The sequence below is a fragment of the Aythya marila genome (assembly GCF_965140915.1).
Source record: "Aythya marila genome assembly, chromosome: 27".
In the NCBI taxonomy this organism is placed as follows: Eukaryota; Metazoa; Chordata; class Aves; order Anseriformes; family Anatidae; genus Aythya; species Aythya marila.
Genome location: NC_139068.1, coordinates 4,170,558 through 4,189,391, shown reverse-complemented (window position 1 = coordinate 4,189,391; position 18,834 = coordinate 4,170,558). Strand labels below are relative to the sequence as shown.

The following is an 18,834-nucleotide window of genomic DNA, read 5'->3' as shown; positions in this document are numbered from 1 at the left end:
TAATAGCAACAATTTTCTAAAACTGATGTCTTTAAAATACAAAATTGTGCTATATTGTTTGAAAGACAGATTGGCATCAAAACCAAGGACAATATATAATAAATAACTACTAACATCTGTGTCAACATTTACAACAGTTACAAATACATAACTTAAACATGAACCACAGAAAAGAACACTTGTAAATGAACTGCACTGAATACAGTGTACATAAGCATTTCTTATTTGATTATGGGAAGTTTCACAGACCTTGGTCTTCCCTATTTGACAGTAGTTTTTATCCAGTTGTAGTTTATTCAAATAAGCAAAAATGTCTTCCTTAGAGGCCCTGGCATTTTTGGGAAGTAGCACCTGAAACTGATCTATGAATTCCTGTGAAATACAGAGACAGCAAAGGATCAGAGTTAGAAGTCAATTCACAAGTTTAGAGTTTCAACTAGATTTCTACAATTAAGCTAAGACATCTGAGCTATAGGGATATGAAAATAATTATTTATCATTCCAAATTGAGCTTTTTTTCCCCTCATCTTGTAAAATGCAGGCTTCGTGCAGTCTCCAACTAAAGGTAAAGATCACCTATACATGATCTATAAAGCTACAGGCACGAAGTATTCTATAGAAAACTAATTAACGTATGGAGACAATGAGCAGCACTGATTGCTTATACATGCAACACAAGACTGGGAATGCTTTCCTTCATGAAGCCAATAAAACAACATACTGGCAGATGACTCACACAATAGTTTAGACTACATCTTGTCATCATGTAGCTCTGTCAAAACTATAATGAATTTTTACAGTTCACCCCAAGCTTCTCATGAACAGACACAAAAGACTGAGTCAATGCATGTTTTTCCAACAGCAGCCAATATTTCTGAAAGCACAATCCACTTCCAGTTCCTCACATACCTGGAACGTATACTTGGCACTGTAGCCAGATCTTCTGATTCGCACGGTTTCAAGCATGCCAGTGTACCTTAACTGTTGAAGCACCAAGCTTTCATCAAAAAGCATCTCTTTCTGAAAAAGAACATAAGTCAACAGCTAAAAAATGCCTACTTCTGTTCAGTAGAAACAGTAAACAATGGTTACCTTTCACCTTTACACAAAGTAACAGTGAACAAGTCAGAAGAGATATACAGGGTTAGAAGACCTGGGTGCACAGCACTTACATCAGCTCAATTCTTAGGGCAGTCTTACCTTCTCAGCATTGGAGCGGATACAACGGATGAAGAACGGCTCAGCCTTCCCCAGTGTCTCCAGTAATTTATTAAGTGAAGTCTGAAATGAAATATTCAAAAGTATTTTTCCTCTGTATGTCAGCATTTCAATTTACACTTGACAACGATACAGCTCCTTCCTCAGAAATAAGTTTTTTTCAGGTCCAATAGCTATACAAATCCTAATTCATCCAATATGGAAGTTCTTACATACTGCACAGGGGATTTGTGCACTTGTTTTTACCTTTCCCAGGATAATGAAAAGTGCATTAATGCCTATTCTGTTAAAGTAGCCTCATATGCAGATCTAGTGCTAATTGTACAAAGAACTAACACATTTCATAGCATAATGATAATCTTTAATTGCAGCCTAACTTTATTAAAATAACTAAGCCTATTTCAAACAAATCCTAAGAGTAAAAAACATTTTGGTTTTACAAGCAAGATCAGCCTAGATTGACAAGAAGGCCTGTTCTCATGAGGTCAGAGCGCACCTAGAGGTGTTTACCACCTCAGTCACCTACCTGGAACTGCGCGCTTATGCTAGGGGGTTTCTTCTTTTTGTGCAAGTGCAAGAGGGATTTTGTAGTTCGATCATGTAGAGTCATGCTTACTATGAGCTTCAGAGATTTGGAATCCAACAAGTTCTAGAAAAATAAATTCATAATCAACATAAAGTGTAAGTCTCTTAACTAAAGTGGAAATATTTCTGTCTGCATTAAAATAAGATAAAACCTACTGCTGAATGAAACTGCCTAGCTCCATGTTGTACATGTTACACTTCAAGACTGTTTCATCTTAAATTGCCCCAAGAGTATCCACTGAGCTACATAATTACTGTTTGTCTTCCATGACTTGATTAAAAATTGCTTTATGTATTTATGACATTCCTAGTCTAATGAAACAAATGACAATTCACATTTTTTTTCTGTTCAGATCTTCTTATAAAGGTGAACATTTACATAGCCTTCTGACTGTGAAAACTGAAGTCTTAAAGGATAAATAAGACTTCCCTACACCACAAAAGAGTATTTTCTGAAGTCTGTTCTGTCAATCAAAATGAACAGTCACAACATAAAAAAAAAAAAACAAGTGAGAAATCAGTTTATGGAATAATCTTACCTTGGGAATGATCTGCTTTTGTTTGATACCTCTACTCTTCCTGTTAAAATATTAAAGATCATTATGAAAAAATACACATGATTTTGGTTATTCCAGCAAGCCATAAATTGGTGCAATTTATGAGGCAAGATGAAGGATAGAAGAAAATGGGCACAACATCAGGGCATGTTCATGCAGAGCCTCTTACATATGATCAATGCAAGAAATGCAAACTGCTTCGCAACAAGATTTTTTAATTTTTTTTTTAATAAAGCTTTAGGTATTGTACTAGGTATTTTTAATAAAACTTTAGGCACTGTACTTTTGTGTAGCTCTTTGTTTCACACACATATAGTTGTGCTTAGGATTGCCAGGACCATGCACTTAGCCTTGTTGAACCTCATGAGGTTCACTTGGACAATGAGCCATTGACTGCAATCTCTTTGAGTGAAACCATCCAGCCAATTCCTTGCCCACAGTGGTCCATCCATCAAATCCATGTCTTTCTAATTGAGAGACAAAGCTATCATAGGGGGCAGCGTCAAATACTTTGCACAAGTCTCAGTAGGTAATGCCAGTTGCTCTTCCCCTACCCGTGAATGCTGTAACCCCATGGTAGAAGGCCACCAGATTTGTCTGGCACAAAATTTGCACTTAGCGAAGCCGTGTTGGCTGTCACCCATCACCTCCTTATTTCACAAGTGTCTTAAAACAGTTTTCAAGAGGATTTGCCCCATGATCTTGCCAGGCACAGAGGTGAGACTGACTGGCCTGTAGTTCCCTGGGTCTTCCTTTAAACCCTTTTTGAAGTAGAAAACTTGTTTACATTTACTTATTATACAAGAGACCACAGACTGATTTTCTTAGACATGCATAGCTGCACACAGGTAAAGAGTCTTAATTCAGGAACATGCATAGCACTGACAAATCTAATAATTTCCTGAAATTCAGGATATTATTAGATTTAGCTTGAGAGGTTTCATTGTCAGAAGTTTCACAGCAAACTTGCACTACCTAACTGTCAGCAGACTTAACTGTCAGCATATGCAAAGGCAGCAACAAAGCATACTCTGTAGTCTTTATATTTTTAGAAGAAATTATTTTGTTCTTAATTGTTGTTTGATTTTTGCAGAAGACAAGCTTGGGATGAGTATATATTTTATGGGCTGGAATAACTGCTTGGTTATGGTTGCACTTTCAAAGCAACACCTAGAGCACCAGAACTCACATGAAGTGGGAGCGGTGTTGAAGTCGATTGAGTGACCGAAGCAGCTTACAGGGATCATCTCCCTGCCATGGAAGTCCTTTTATACTTGCGATGATTTGTTCATGCATGTCTCTAAAACGATTCACAGCAAAAGAAAGATAGCAAACAAAGACATATGGCCATGAAGGAGAAAACAGGAGTTAAAAAACAAGAGATCCCATCACCAAGTGTGCTCCAAACAGCAGTAGGTCAATCCCAGACTACTTTTTCCTAAACATGAATGATTATGATGTCAAGTCAGCACTTTCTACTTTGTTAGTGCCCTAAAATTCAGTTACAAGGGTCACATACTAAGTTACTTTCTAATTCTACCTTTACATGTAAATTCTTAAGTCATCAATTCTGAATACACAGAGGAGAATCTAAGTAAATTTACTTATTGAGCAACGGACTTTTTTACTAAGCTAAGAAGCCTTTTCAGGTAGACAGATACAGGCATCTCTACAAGCAAGCACTAAATATTTATGTACATATTTGACTACTAAAATGAGGCTGCATAAGCAGAGTGCCATGAGAAAAGCAAGTTAGAAACTAGCCACTATAGAATATTTGAAATTTAATTATATTGACTTTTTTCTTTAATATCCATTTCAAACTTATTTACACGTTTAGCTTTTCAAAGTAAGCCTGGGATGGTTCCTAATTTGTGGCTGATTCCATTATTTTAAGCATGCACCATGCTTGTGGAGTGTTGAGTCTTGGCAGAGAACTTACCTTCTTTACTCTCCAGAGAGGCACAAACCAAAAATAACAGAAGCATAAGAGTCACTTTTGACTGTTAGATGCTATCACCTTTCTGAGCTGCTCAAAGAGGCAGCAACAACAGTCTCAGAGACGGTTGCTTGTTTCCCCTGATATCTCTGAACATTTTTAGAATATCAAGATTTTGTTTTAAGATATCGCAAAGAAACAGATACGTTAAACTGTGACCAAGCCTGAATTGCATCTTTAGTTCTCGGCTGCCTCAAGTGACAGAGGATGTGTAGGGCAAAGTAATTATGAAGCAGTATGAAGTCATTACTTGATGTGTATTATGCTCCATGTCTTCACTTTTACACAGAGCACGCTCAGAAGGTTACTCTGTCCAGGAATGTGCCTCCCTGGCCTTTAAGCCCAGGCCTATTTCTACTTACTTCTTGTTTTCATAAAAAGAAATGATGTCTTCAAAAGCATTTATATCGAAATCCTCAGAACAATCAAATGAGAAATCAAGCATTGAGCAGCTGTAAAAGGAACATGTATAAAACCTAAATATTCAACAGAAGGGCATATATGCCTATACAGAACAACATGCGGAGCCCACTTCTGTAGGACTTGTCCTACCTCCTAATAAATTCTAAGCCTGCAAAAACCATGAGTGCTCCTATGAATTCTTCAGTGACAGAGTGGCTGCAGAGGAATGCACAACGCTAAAAGCAACGTACACAAAATACAGACAGAACTCAAAAAACCCGTGGTCAGTGGGACTGAGGCTGCGCCACCAATGTTTGGTAGTACTGAGTCTCACAAAAAATAAGCCAGGGTATTGTTTTGATACTATTAGAAAGGTCACACAAAACAAGACAGAAGAAATAAGACCTGCTATCCTTGCAGACAGATCAAGTTGACGTCTCACATACAAAAACATGACTCAGCAATTCAAGTCTTTTCCCTGATACAGGTTAAGTACGCGTTTCTCACCGGTAAACTTTTTCTACTGGTGTATTTGATCTCTGGAGTTCTCCAAGGGGAACACGGGGTCCTTGGCGCACCACTCCTGTTATGAAATAATCAGTAGATTGAACACTGACAGAGACAGAGGCATAATATACAAAAATAACCCACCAATTATAACAAGCTAAGTATCTATCCAACTGTCTGGACTTTTCCTCTATTACTTTAGCTACCAAGCTAGACAGACCACTTGGTTTCTCAAACTCCCTACCACTATCAAGTAAACCGCAGCTGCTCAGAAAGGCTTTTCAGAGTTAATATTTCATCTTGAATACTCATTTGAAACTTTACGGAAGTCTGAGAAGATCAATGAAGATCAAAAATAGTGATAAGACCAACATGTACAGTAGAACCTGTAATATCTTCCCAAACTTTTACAAGTAGGACTACAAACTTGGCACAGCCTGTTGGCAATGGTGCACTAATTGGAGAGGAAGTCTGAATGATCTCAGATAAAAAGTGAGAACCTCTTTGTTGTGTACACGTTAAGTCATTTTCACGAACTAGTTTTGTCTCTAGTATCAAAAGAAGATTGCACCTGGAACATTTTGCAGTCAGCTAGTTCCGTCAATAAGCACAAATCAATTTGAAAGTATTTGAGAAGTATTTCCAGAATGATTCACATCATACCTGCAGTCTTCTGAGCTCTCTGGCGTCCAGCTTCTGCAAAGACAGCCATTGCTCGAATAGCTGCCCGCAGAACAGCCCAACGGAACACAGCTACAGGGTCCATTCCTATCAGCTCCCGAACATAAGCACTGTCACTGCTTCGTAGTAAAGCAACGATATCCGGTCTCATATAATCCATATTTTTCTCTCTGAAATCCTGCAGAACAGGAAGATTGAACCATAAGCTCTCAGGAAAGCAGTTACACAGACACCAGCCAGAACTGTGTTTTGACCTAATATTTATCATAATTCAGAGTAATTATTCTAAATATTTTTCACCATAGTGAGCATTATCCTCAAGTCTGAGCAGGGGAAAGTATCTAAAATATACCTGATCAAACATCTGATTCAGCCTACTCCCAACAAAATTTCTACGCCCTGACAAAACTGTCATAAAGGCAAGGAATATATTTTTTTTGTGGCCATCGGATCCATCACCTACTTTTATCTGGTATTTAACTTTCCCGGCAAAGTGTCGAATAATAAAAGCAGGTTCCATTACTGGGGTTCCAACAAAAAACTTGTTGTCCTCATGCTGCTGTTTGAATTTTGCAAGTAGAGTTTGGTTGGTGGCATGTGGAAAACTAGGAAAACAAAACAGAAAGTCAGCTATTTTTCTCCAAATACTGTTACATTTACTGATGTGCAAGATGACAAACTAAAGAACACCTATTGATCCATGCAGAAAGCATTTATATCAAGATTTTAAAATTTCAGTTGCTACTTACACATCTGGATTGAATCTTACATTTCCAAATCTTCCTAAGCCAAGGTTCAATTTTAGCATCAATTTGTATCACTACCATATTGGAATTCTTAGAAACAACTGGGTGTAGATCCCAGCCATAAGATGACCCTTTGCTTCCCCCAAAATTCCTTTCTTTATAACAAAAAATTGCTGTGTTTCTGTTCCCTTCCACAGTTCTTCCTTCTTCCCTTCCACATACATATTTTATTTTAACCCAGAAGATGTTTGTGGCTTACTTGCTTTCTTCATCCAGAAGATAGAAGAGACCAGTGGGCTTCTTGCTGATTAAGTGAATGCAGGCCACATTATCAGTATAGTCAATATTGTGCCAAGTGATCCCTTCACTCTTATATTCCTCCTGTGTAGCTCAAGAAAATTCCCTCATCAGTACAGCGCCCCGACCTTTAACATACCATGGTCTAAGTGCTTAAAAGACATCCTTAAACAGCTATGGCAAGTTGATTTTGTTAGCTCAAACAGCAAAAACAAAAATTAGGAAAATTTATAAACAAGCCCAGAACACCAGGCATACTGGGTCAGATCGAAGATCTACCTAAGCAAATCACTCAACAGCGGATGTTTAGGGTAGAACTATTTAAAAATCCAAACAGTGAAAGAATGTTCCCTCCCCTATTACGTCTTTCCAGCAATCAGTAATCTACAAACTTGGAGTCAAAAAAGAAATCTACGCCATTACATTTAAAATCCTAGATAGACAGACTTGCATTCTTCCAGTGTGTCTCTTTCATAGCTCTTCTTTTATAGGAAATTACATTTAATATGAATTTCCAGCACTTCCAAATTGCACTGTCAGATGAAGTTTCAAGACAGGCTGTTAAGCCCTATACAATATCAACACCAGAACTTTGCTAAGGAAGCAATCAATGTACATTGGTCAGGTTCAGAGAATTTGGAGCTCTCTTTGACAAGAAAATATGAAGCTCTTCTGCAGAAATGATAATGCATCAAATGCTTGACAGAACAAGCTTCTCATCAAAATATGGAACCAAAATATCACTTTTCTTACTGTTGTAAATGACTACCAAAAGGAGTTAAAGATAGGCTAATAATGTTAAAAAACTCAGAAAATAAAGTGAAATAATTTTTACGTTTAACAAAAGACAAAGACCTCTCTCACTGTTCTATGACGATAATAGAATTTTTTAAGTAGGTAAAATTAAATCTAATAACAGACAGCTCAGTGTGCACGCCACATTGCAGAACTGAAATACCACTCTCCACAAACAATAAAGCCTTTCTTTAAAAGATATAGAGACCCCTCTACCCACCCCCTTCCCAAGGGCTCTCATGCTGCAAGAGATACAGGAAATGGGTCATTCAAGGATTAAGCTCATTTGGAGAAATGGCATTAGAAAAAAGAAAACAATGTTAGCTATTTACTCTAGTTAGCCTGGATAGCCACTTCTGTCATAAGTTACAAAACAGAGACCTCAATACTATGTTTACGTATGAAGTTTGTATGCTTGGCAATTTCCTTCCCTTTAAAACGCTTGTTTAAAGTTATCTACATATTGTTGAAAAATACCACATATTACAGAATGACTTCATTCTTTCAGCAGAGCAACCAGAGAATAATGTTTTGGCACAACCCAGTAAAAAGTCCAAGTCTAGAGAAGAAAGCCGCCAAACCTCAATCTAGAAATGCAATCTTAGCTCTTGCAGCACTCTGAGCACTCTGTAAGAAGACAATACCTTCTGCAAACAAGTATATCAACATATGCCAGTAGCATCAGGATTGCAGAACTATTGCCAATATCAACGTACACTTGTATCCCTGATATGCAGTTAGGTGGAAGTAGCAGCAAAGACTAGTTATTAAATATTTACCAATTGACAAAAATAAGAGAAACTGTACCAAAACATTTTTTTTAATCAAAAACAAGCAACCAACCAAAAAACTGAACCATACACCACACCTACTGACTTTCAAAGTTTACAGTTTATCTGATTAATGTCTGGGGTTGCCTGTTGTTTTTTTGTTGTTGTTTCCTGCAGTCAAAAACTCACTGCTAGTTCTCTTAAGAAAAAGCCAGCTATCAATAGCTAATGCAGAGCACTAAATGCAGCAGAGCTGCAACATATAAATCATATCATAATATGCAATATTAAAACAAGAAATAAAAAGATAACACTTCTGGAAATATATTCAACCAATTATAAAATTATGCCATGAGGTTTTGCAGAACAGTTTGCATAACAGATGAGCCCTCACACTAACGTTTTTGATTCAGTATCTACTTTCTTACCTGTTCCAATTTGAAAATATGCTGATTGAAATAATACTGAAGCTGCTCGTTTGCATAATTTATGCAGAACTGCTCAAAACTGTTGGTTTCAAAGTCTTCAAACCCAAAAATATCCAGTACACCAATGGACAAACACTATGAAGAAGAGGAGAAAATCTATTTAAGTAATCTGTCATACAGCGAGTGACTTAACTCACAACAGCTAACAATCACAAAACCTGTTATATCATACATTGATTCATTTTAAATAACTGGAGTGTACATCAACAGATGTTGAATATTTAACAGTTGTCTGTTGTGGAAACAAAAATAATCAAATATTATGAAGAAATTTACTAGGAACTTGAGAAGAACATAGGTTTATCCCAGATATCTGAACATGTCATCTACAACATTCTCTGATAGCTCTAAATATGGAATTGTACAAAAAGACTTGCTTTTGTGCAAAACTTACTGTAACAGATTCCTCCATGTCCTTTTTATTAAGGAGTGCATGATTAATTCGCAGAACAATCCAATCAAACAGAGCACTGTACAAAGATTTTGCCATTGAATCACGAGCTGTTATTGCCTGTAGATGAAACAAAGTTCATAATTTCTTTAAAAAAAAAAAAAACAAAAAAAACATTTCTATTTCAGACCAGTGTCACTCAGAGGTTACGATCCTACCAGAAACAAAAACAGAATCTTCCTTTAATTTCTAACATTCCAAACATTCCTCACCAAACATGAAAGCATACCACATTAGCTTTTTCATAGCCAAAAAAAGAACTAGGTTTCAATGATTTAAAATAATTCTATTAGTGTTTTTTACTCACCTCATTGAGACTATATGGCAAAATAAGTTTATCATTAGCGGTCACAGTTTTTCTTTTTGTTAGGACTTCCACTAAAATCTCGCGTTTGACCTTCAAAACAAGCAAAACCAAGAGTCATTGTCACCCTAAAATTCCCAGAACTCAGTACAATGAGTACTCTGATGACAACAGTGAAGTCCAAGCACTTTGAAAACTGCTACATTTATCATTCATCAGGAGCTTTACAATTTTCTGAATTCCCTTAGATTATTCTCAGCTCAGATTCATACAGATCATTCCCTATGATGGCAGAGCACAGATCTCTAGTACAGTTATTCCCGCTCAGTTCGTATTAGCAAGTAAACAAATTCTACTTCCATGCTATGGGCTAGATTCCATCCCTAACCTCAATAACTTCACCACATTCATCCATTTTCCATACCATAAGATGAATGTTGTTGAGGTACCATAAACCAGATATAAACATAACATACTGGGCTGCCACATAGTCAAGAAAAATGCTGAAGCTGAGCATGACAAAAAGGTATGTCAAACATTAGAGCTAAAAAGAAATACTCTACTTTCAAAAGCTGAGAAAGAATGTCCAGCACTTCAGGAGGTCCCACTTCCAATCCTTCCTCACGACCTGTAGCTTTCTTCTTGTAGGTAACGTTGCCCAAATAAAGAATAGCTGAAAGCACTGAAAAAATCCTAAGGAAGAAAAATTAATTTTATAAGAATTTTTCATATGACTAGAAGTTCATTTTAACAGGCTAATAGACCCAATTCTGTTTCAAGAATTTGTCCATAAGCATTCACAAATACTCAGCTCTCCTTGATTCCTACTGGAATAAACGTGATCCCAATGTTTATACAATTTATTGCAATTCATGAAGATTAACTAGCTGTCAGTAACAAAGGCTGAAAAGTTCCACTTACTGTTTTTTTGTTGATGAAAGAAAGCCAACCATCTCCATCGCTTGTTTTAATCTTTCGAAGTCATGCCGTAGATCTTCCCCATCTTCAATTTTCAAGTTATGCTGTGAAGAAAGCCCATTACTTAAACGCAAAGAAAGCAGCCCAAACATTACAAGAAAATATGTATAATCTGTTCTGTTTTTTTTTCATCTATAGCACAACATCAGAGAGACAACAATTATCAATGTAATCTGTAAATCCCTGTCACAGATTACCTGGTTGAGGTAGAAATAATCTTCGGGTTGCTTGAGGTGAAATTCTTTACGCTCTTCCTCATTGACTCCAAGTAGCAAATAATAAAAGACATGATAATTCCTACAAATACAAAAGGTCACATACATTTCTCTTTCATGAAAATACGCTGATTATTCTTTTATTCTGTATACTTCAAATGATATTAAACTCTCATAACAATTATCGTCATACTGACTGTATGAATCTCTTACCTTTCACCTTTTTCATGAGAAACCAGACGAGATTTTTCAAGCAGGTATTTTTCAACAACAGCCCTAAAGAGACCCCCCCAAAAAAAGGAAAACAGCATGAGGCCACACATACACACAAAAATCTTCACAAAACAGACAGCATCTTCCAAGAGAGTTCAAATAATGAAATCTACATTAGCATACATAAGAAAATAGCTTAGCCATGGGCACGACACCTCCCACCAGACCAGGTCACCTAAAGCCCCATCCAGCCCAACCTTGGGGGCTGCCAGAGTGGGGGCATCCATCACTTCTCTGGGCAGCCTGTTCCAGTGCCTCATCACCCTCAGAGTATAATAATTTCTTCCTTATATCTAAATCTCCCCTCTTTGTAAAACTGTTACCCCCTGTCCTATCACTACGCTCCCAGGCAAAAAGTCCCAAGAAATATCCAAGAAGTGCTTAACTTTAGTGTTCAGTTCTAGAAGACAACTGGAGAAAGGCAGTGGGAGCTGAGAAAAAGTGCTGATGAAAAGTTATCAGAAGAAACAAGATGCAGAATGCTAAGAATGTTACCCACTCCAACTATTAGCTGACAAAGAATGCAAAGACTACAAGACCCCAAAAATATACTGAATAGTTGTTTCTCAAGATAGCAAATTTGATGTTATATATGTCAGCCTAAAGCAGAGGCAAGGAAGACAGAAGACTTACTAGCTTCACATAGTAAGCTCCTAAATAATAACCTGAACTCCGTGACATGGGCTACAAAGATAACAAGGCCAAAGTTTGAGCAGCTTTTTCTCACGCTGAAGACAAAACAAATGTACCCAAATTGTACCAATCTCCTGAGCTAGCGTGACTTATCTGCAAAGAAGCCAACTTTGTTCAGAACAATACTCCAAGCAAACGTGGTACAGAGTTTCCAGTCATTTCTGTTGCCGTTTTGTAAACTGCAAACATGAAGATGACCCAAAGGGAAGCTATGCTGCTGCACAAAAGGCAGTAACAGCTAGTGGTGCTCCACAGAGCAGCAGGCTGCAGGGCAGGTTTGGTGCAGGGAAGAAATGATTTTATGGTGGGATGTTAGACAAGGAACTACATGAGTATTTGCACACAAGTTTCTAATATCACAGAAAAAAATGGACAAAATTATTCACTTGAAGTGTCTACTAATAAGGAAAAGCAAAAAATAATCTTCAATTACTAATACTGAGGCACTACAATAATATGACATTATCGCCTCTACTACAAGGTGAAAAATGCAAATAAAACTCTAGGAGTTAGCTGTGACTACCATATGTTAAAAAACATAAAATTAGATGTAGAATATTTCGAGCTTGTCCTTCAGACCTAAGCACACAATTTCAAGTAAGCCACGTAAAAACATGTATTTTTAAATTTTCTTTGTAACTGGTGTCTGTTTCTTTAAAATGGCTTCCTCAAATCTATTTCACTTCTCCCTTAGTCCTCTCAAGAAAAATTCAGATCTTCTGGTTTTAATTACAAAATGGTAAGGAAAATGGGTGTTATGGAGAACGCCTTTTTTAGTATGAAGGTGAAGAGGCATTAACGGTCAAATTCTGAATGTGATATGGTTGTACAGCAAGGTAAGAACATTATCTATCATCTGATTATTCCACAAAGTTTGGTCATAGAGTCTTGAAAACATTCTACAGTGGCAAGCCATTCTCACATGAGAAGAGCCTCGATAAGGCAGGATTTTGTACACACCAGTCTTCACAGATTCCTAAAAGCACACAGAGCAACTCCATCAGAACCTCAGACCGTACTTACCCTCGGACAATACCGTTCTCTAAATAGTTGACTTGAATGAACTTTCCAAAACGACTGGAGTTATTGTTATGTGCTGTTTTTGCATTTCCAAATGCCTGTAATAAAGCAAAATGAGGTAGTTTTCAATTAAACTAAATGACATGGCATTACTAACTCATGTTCATTGTTCAGCCTCCCATTAGCTGGCAATATACACAAAATTTTATAGAACTGGCAGCACATAGACACCAAACAGTGAGCTTACAAAGCCTCTGTTGTTCCTCACAGGTGTGTACTCATTTATTATTTGCCATATGCAATAACGTTTGGGAATATGAGGAAGGCAAATAATAAACTTAAATACTTTTACAAGGATCTAAGGTAATTACAGGAAGGGTAATCACAGCAAGAGAGCTCAAATCAACCTCAATCATTAACAATTATGTACTTGGAGAGGATATTTGGGAGGAGGAAGGCAACAAAATTACCATGATATTGGCTCCTGGATAGAAAAGCCACAAACCATGTCTTATTCCTTCATGTACTGCTCCCTTGTAAAATTTGCACAATGAAAATAATTGTCCTTTAAGTGAGACCGGAACATACGATCCCACTGACAAAGCCAGCCCGTGCATTTCCAGAGTTGTGTATTCAGAAAAGAGAGAGACAAACAGAAAAACTTTGGCTTACAGAAGCACATCCTATTCACTGGCCTCTGCAACGCTGAAGAGCAGTTTCCTTAGGAGGTGTTAGGGAAGGGCGGGGGGGGGAAGGTCTGGCACAAATTCTAATTATTTGTGCCTATGCATCTTTAATACTTTAGCCCCTCAGATACTTGTTTGCACTTACAACACGTCTTCTGCATGAGCCTTTCCTAGAAACTCTAAGTACAACCTATTACATCTAAATGTCCAGTAGGATTTGTTACTGAGAATATCCTTAATGTTATCAACACTTAATTGCATTATTAACACTTAACTGCGTGTCCTTAGGTTAATAAAAACTTGTCATCCTCTTAATATGACAAGTACAGCCCAGTAGCTGGAGAAGTCAATGTAAATTCAATGCAAAATGCTATTGCTTAGAAAAATACACCACCCAGCGCGGAGTATCTCCAGCAGTCCTGCCACAGATATTTCCTCTTCAGGCTCCAAGTAATTAAGGCCTCCATTAGGAAATCCGTCTCTCCTAATATAGAACGTTTGTGGAATGATTTCACAAAAATGCCGCTCTTCCTCTGCGCACACACATCCGGAGAATGACGGACATGTGAGCACTGCACACAACTGAGAACTGAGCTGCTGACATAGAAAACTACCCAGTTACGGCGTATAGCCAAGGGGAGTACAGTTTACATGAGGTTATATTGTTTGTGTATTCAAACTCTTCCCTCCTTTTATATATATTTTTTTGAAGTCTTAAGAGGTTGCAGCTTTATTGCAGTATGACGCTTCCAAAATAGGTCCCCAAAGATCTCTTCCAAGCAGATTTCTACTGCCAGTTGCATGATGTTCAGAGGCTACCAGAACCATGCAAAAATAAAACACTTCCTATAGCTGGGAGAATTACCACGATTCTTCGGACAAACAGCAGTCTCCATCTAAAGGAATAAGCTTCAGGAGCTCTTCCTGGGCAGGGTGAAAACAGACCCTGATGTAACTTAGGAAAGTCGGTGGGTTTCTCAAGAGAGGATTTGTGCCCAGCAGTGCTGATGGAGGCAGAGGTCAGCCTGGTCTCTAGAGACCCTGCTACCCGTGCTGTGCTGCAAACAGCATCCCCACTCAGATCTGTCAAAGGCAGCATTGAGCAGTGTTTTTGTACCTACCATCCAACAACTGATTTGCATACTTCTTTCTGTTTCTTTTCCAGAGCCCACGTTGCATAAGCAGCATGTGAATGTACTTCTAAAATCCCAGCCAACTCTCATAGTTAATGAACAATATCAAACCAAATGTGGCAGGCCAGCAACATAAGCACAGCAAATTCTCAGCTCTGTAAGTCCTCTCCCACTGACGCTGGCTCAGCAAAGATCATCATCCAGCTTCTCTTTTATTGTATTATAAAAAAAAATAAATCTCATGCAGTAAAGCTTTGCCAAGCTGCAGAGTAGTGGACTTGCAAATTCCTCCTGTAAGAACTTCTTTTCAAGAAGTTTTCTAACTCAAGCCCCCAGTTAACCATCAGTTTCCTAGAGATATTACAGAAACCAACACACAGAACAGCTACAACTGGCAAGTTATTTTTTTTATAATCCATATTTTGGCGTTATAGCGTTAAGAAATCCCATAACCCTGGCTTCCTGAACAACTTTTCTTAGTGATTACTCATGTAAGCAATGAATACAGTTTACAACTAATGGCTCTCATGATCTCATGTGTCTGGTATTTAGTCAAAGCATACAGCAAATTCTTAACAGCTGATCTAATATTATCAGTTTTTAGAAAAGTTTTCAAGTACTGAATGGTTTTCTCATAAAAGACTTTAACATCCCCAATTTTCTAAAGAACATTCCAAGTCACTTAACATTTTGGGTGGAAGGTTGCTTTTTCCTTTTTTCCGTAACATTTAACTCTAGACCTAAACTCCCATCGCTGCTACCATATTCTTCCATATACTTTGAGTTAGCTACAGAAGAATCAACATTACTGCCTAAAATCAGAAAATTGCAAAAACAATAAATATTTCAGTATTTAGTAGTTCAATATCTTTAACTGAACATAGCTTTATCCTAGAGAAAGCAGATTACAGATAAGATTTAAGCTCCTGTACTACCTAGCGACCGCTCTGTAGAGAAAGCATCTTTCCTGGATAATTCTAGCCAGGTGCTCTATACAGAGCTTAAATTCAACTGAAATATCTCCCTGGGTTGCCTTCAAAGAAAGCCACCTACGTCTTTACAAAATAAGTTCTGAAGATGTGAAAGGACAAGATAGATTTTCAGCTAAAGAGAAGTGATCATTTGTATAACCAAAGCTATTTACTGTTTTCCCTGGTGAATCCGTGAGGAGACAGATAAAAATGAAAAACTAAAAGTGAACCACTCCAAAGCAAAATACTAGCTACAGAAAATGAGGGTGAGTTGAAAATAGCAGACCAAGGCCAGCAGGAATCAGAACTGGGATGGGCTATTCTGGGACTCAGGAAGTCATCCAACCCATTCCTTTACCTTGAAACGCGAGAGGCGAGAACTGGAGGCTGCTGGTGAAAAAACTGCCACTGTTGTTGCAGGAGTTAAGGACATTCAGAAAAAAAAAAAAAAAAAAAAAAAAGCCAAGTTCTCATTTGCTGTAAGAGGAAACCCCCAAACGACATCCATGATCCACCTCAGGAACAGAACTAGAAACCTGATTTAATTCCTTTATAAGAATTGCCACAATCTGAAAAAGCTATCAGAGTTTCTATGTAAACCACTCTAGTCCGGGGCAGAACCACCACTGTCTGAAGGCACCTAATGACGCTGAAGAATCAAATTGCACGCCCTGGAAAGGGAAATGACTACTTCAGAGTCGAACTCACTTTTGCAATGATCTTCACAAAAACGCTGCAAAATATCCATTCCCCAAGGTGGAAGTTGCAGCATTCATGGTAGTTTTGCAACTCTCTGTGCTGGATGAACTCCTGGGGAAGGAGTTCCTTATTATTAGGAACAATCCTAATAATAAGACTGCATAAAGGACAAGGTGATTTTTCCCAAGAGACACGTGCAGCAGGGAAAAGTACATAACAGCACATTTCTTCAAAAAGGAAAAAAAAAAAAAAAAAGGCTAGCAAGAAGGAAGTTCCATTCCTTCTCTGATTATGATTCTTAAAACAAACAGATGCAGATAATAGCCTCAAAACAACCACTTTAGCCTAAATAGAACTGGCTACGCCCACTAAATATACATGCAGACTTTTATGGAGAATGCAAACGCAAACCAGAGTTGAGGCAGCGCTAAGCTTAAGCCCGTCCCATACAGAGCCACATGTGCAATGGGACTGTGATAAAGCAAGCAGAGCTGAGAGCAAATTGCTTTATTCTGTTCTCCAAAGAATGGAGAAACATAAAAGTTCGCTTTCTACAAGGAAATTTAGGCTTTTAAGTATAGTGGCTGAGTTCTCGACAACCTCCACCCCGCCCCCCACTAATCATGCTGTCAATTAGTTAACTCATATTTAAAACTGCACTCTTGACATAGTCACTTAATGAATACTTGCTCTTGGACTTTCCATTTTATTTAGGTCTTAATTCTTTTTGTGAACGGGTCAGTGCGATTAAGAAATCTTGAAGGACACCAAATCCAAAGGAAAGTAAATGCTTTTCAAAATAATACACTGAAGTTCGGACAACTACAGTGTTTCCATCTATCCACCTCTTCTCACCTCCTATTTCAGAGGGAAACAAAAGTCTCAGTGCACTAAGAAAATAACTTTGAAATAAACCCAAGATACTGAAGGTTACAATTTGACAACACACAGCCAGCCAAGTGCTTTGCTGCCAAAAGAGGAAACTCTGGCTCTCTTATTACGTCCCTTGCCACATGCTCTCATCCCCTTGCTTAATTTTCTGCCATTTTACTCATTTAATTGTCCTGAAGAATCCGTTAAGTGCCAGACCCAGTGCAAACAAAGCACTGAGAAAGGGAAAGAGGACTTCCCACCATTCACCAGCAGCTCACATCTGTCAGGTCACTGTCCTCACACTGTACCTCACTTGCACAGTGAGGAGCTAAGTTGGATTTTTAGTTGAGTTATCCAAAAAAAAAGAAAAAAAGCTTTTTGTGTGCGTGTTTTGTATTTGTACAAGCTGGATGGTCAGATACAGCTATCAGGCCAATGAAATCTTACCTTACATTTTAATAAAATTTATCAATATGTTTATAAAAGCTTGTACTTATTTCAGAGATGTACAGTTAACATAAAAAGTTCAGTCTCAGACTGTGCATTTTGTATCAAATGGTTTATGACATTTTTCCCCAGTGAAAGAAAAATACAAATTACAAATTTCTTGGAAACTTTATAGCTGTGCATGGAAAGGTTTAACTGTCTTGCTTGAGACTCTATAAACTAAACAATGGTTTGATTCACTATTCCCAATTTGACCCAAATAATAGTTCCCAAATGTAAATTCCTTCCTAGGACTTCAACCGTAAGCTAACTGAATGTAACAGTTCTGGAAGGCACAACTCCAAGTCAAGGAGCTATACTTTAGTCTCTAAATTTAGGGGAGGATGAAAAAGGAGTATCTAGCTTTACTTTCCTGCCAGTTTTTAAGAACCCACTCTTCAGTAAGGATGATCTACGTCAGCCTGGAGAAACAAACAAAAAAAAAAAAAGAGAACAATTCTTGTATAGCTAAGGCAACTGTGTCTTAGGAACTGTTTTTACAAGGTAAGCTGCTGAAAAGCAGCACAGAACAAGACACGTGGCTTCAGGCTGTGCTGAAGCATCCGTGTCCCATGGAAGCAAGCAGATTTACAATATTCTTTTTTGTCTAGAAAGCTGCAAGCAGCACCAGACATAACCAGAACTAGTGCAAGCTCCCACTGCTTGTTCGATCCTCATTAGGAAGTGTTTTAACAGGTCATACTTTGGTGCCGAGGCTGAGCAAGAAGCATCTGAGGATCAGAGGCTAATCCACGACCAGCCCTCCTTTCACGAGGGCACGTAACGACAATCCTGCTAGTACCACATTTAATTTTTGACCTATCTTGTCTTGGTTTCCTGTATTTCATCTCTCAGATGTTTGAGAAGTAATATCATTCAACTTTCAAGGTCGCATCTCCTTTCATGGTACACCTCTAACTCCATTCTTCAAAATCTAGAGGTTGTGAGTAAGGGGCTAGAATATTTGCCGTAGTTTAAATTAACTACAGCTTTGGACAGAGGCTGGT

At 37.9% G+C, this 18,834-nt stretch overlaps 1 protein-coding gene across 9 annotated transcripts in view; it reads right to left on the bottom strand.

The window, feature by feature from the left end:
* MYO9B (myosin IXB) overlaps positions 1 to 18,834 on the bottom strand; it is a 45,537-nt gene that overhangs the window by 13,420 nt on the left and 13,283 nt on the right. For 5 of the 9 annotated variants that reach the window (XM_082780040.1, XM_082780032.1, XM_082780035.1 and 2 more), the window contains 19 exons: positions 12,983 to 13,077; positions 11,207 to 11,269; positions 10,976 to 11,075; positions 10,722 to 10,822; positions 10,364 to 10,493; positions 9,804 to 9,893; positions 9,440 to 9,556; positions 8,986 to 9,120; positions 6,955 to 7,076; positions 6,413 to 6,554; positions 5,932 to 6,127; positions 5,269 to 5,344; positions 4,722 to 4,811; positions 3,550 to 3,660; positions 2,343 to 2,382; positions 1,745 to 1,867; positions 1,201 to 1,281; positions 910 to 1,020; positions 250 to 372 (listed from right to left, as the gene is read on the bottom strand). In XM_082780040.1, coding sequence (XP_082636166.1) covers positions 250 to 372; positions 910 to 1,020; positions 1,201 to 1,281; positions 1,745 to 1,867; positions 2,343 to 2,382; positions 3,550 to 3,660; positions 4,722 to 4,811; positions 5,269 to 5,344; positions 5,932 to 6,127; positions 6,413 to 6,554; positions 6,955 to 7,076; positions 8,986 to 9,120; positions 9,440 to 9,556; positions 9,804 to 9,893; positions 10,364 to 10,493; positions 10,722 to 10,822; positions 10,976 to 11,075; positions 11,207 to 11,269; positions 12,983 to 13,077 — 2,046 coding nt within the window. The remainder of the gene's footprint in view (positions 1 to 249; positions 373 to 909; positions 1,021 to 1,200; positions 1,282 to 1,744; positions 1,868 to 2,342; positions 2,383 to 3,549; positions 3,661 to 4,721; positions 4,812 to 5,268; positions 5,345 to 5,931; positions 6,128 to 6,412; positions 6,555 to 6,954; positions 7,077 to 8,985; positions 9,121 to 9,439; positions 9,557 to 9,803; positions 9,894 to 10,363; positions 10,494 to 10,721; positions 10,823 to 10,975; positions 11,076 to 11,206; positions 11,270 to 12,982; positions 13,078 to 18,834) is intronic. The other 4 variants (XM_082780036.1, XM_082780038.1, XM_082780037.1 and 1 more) reach the window with 3 other exon arrangements.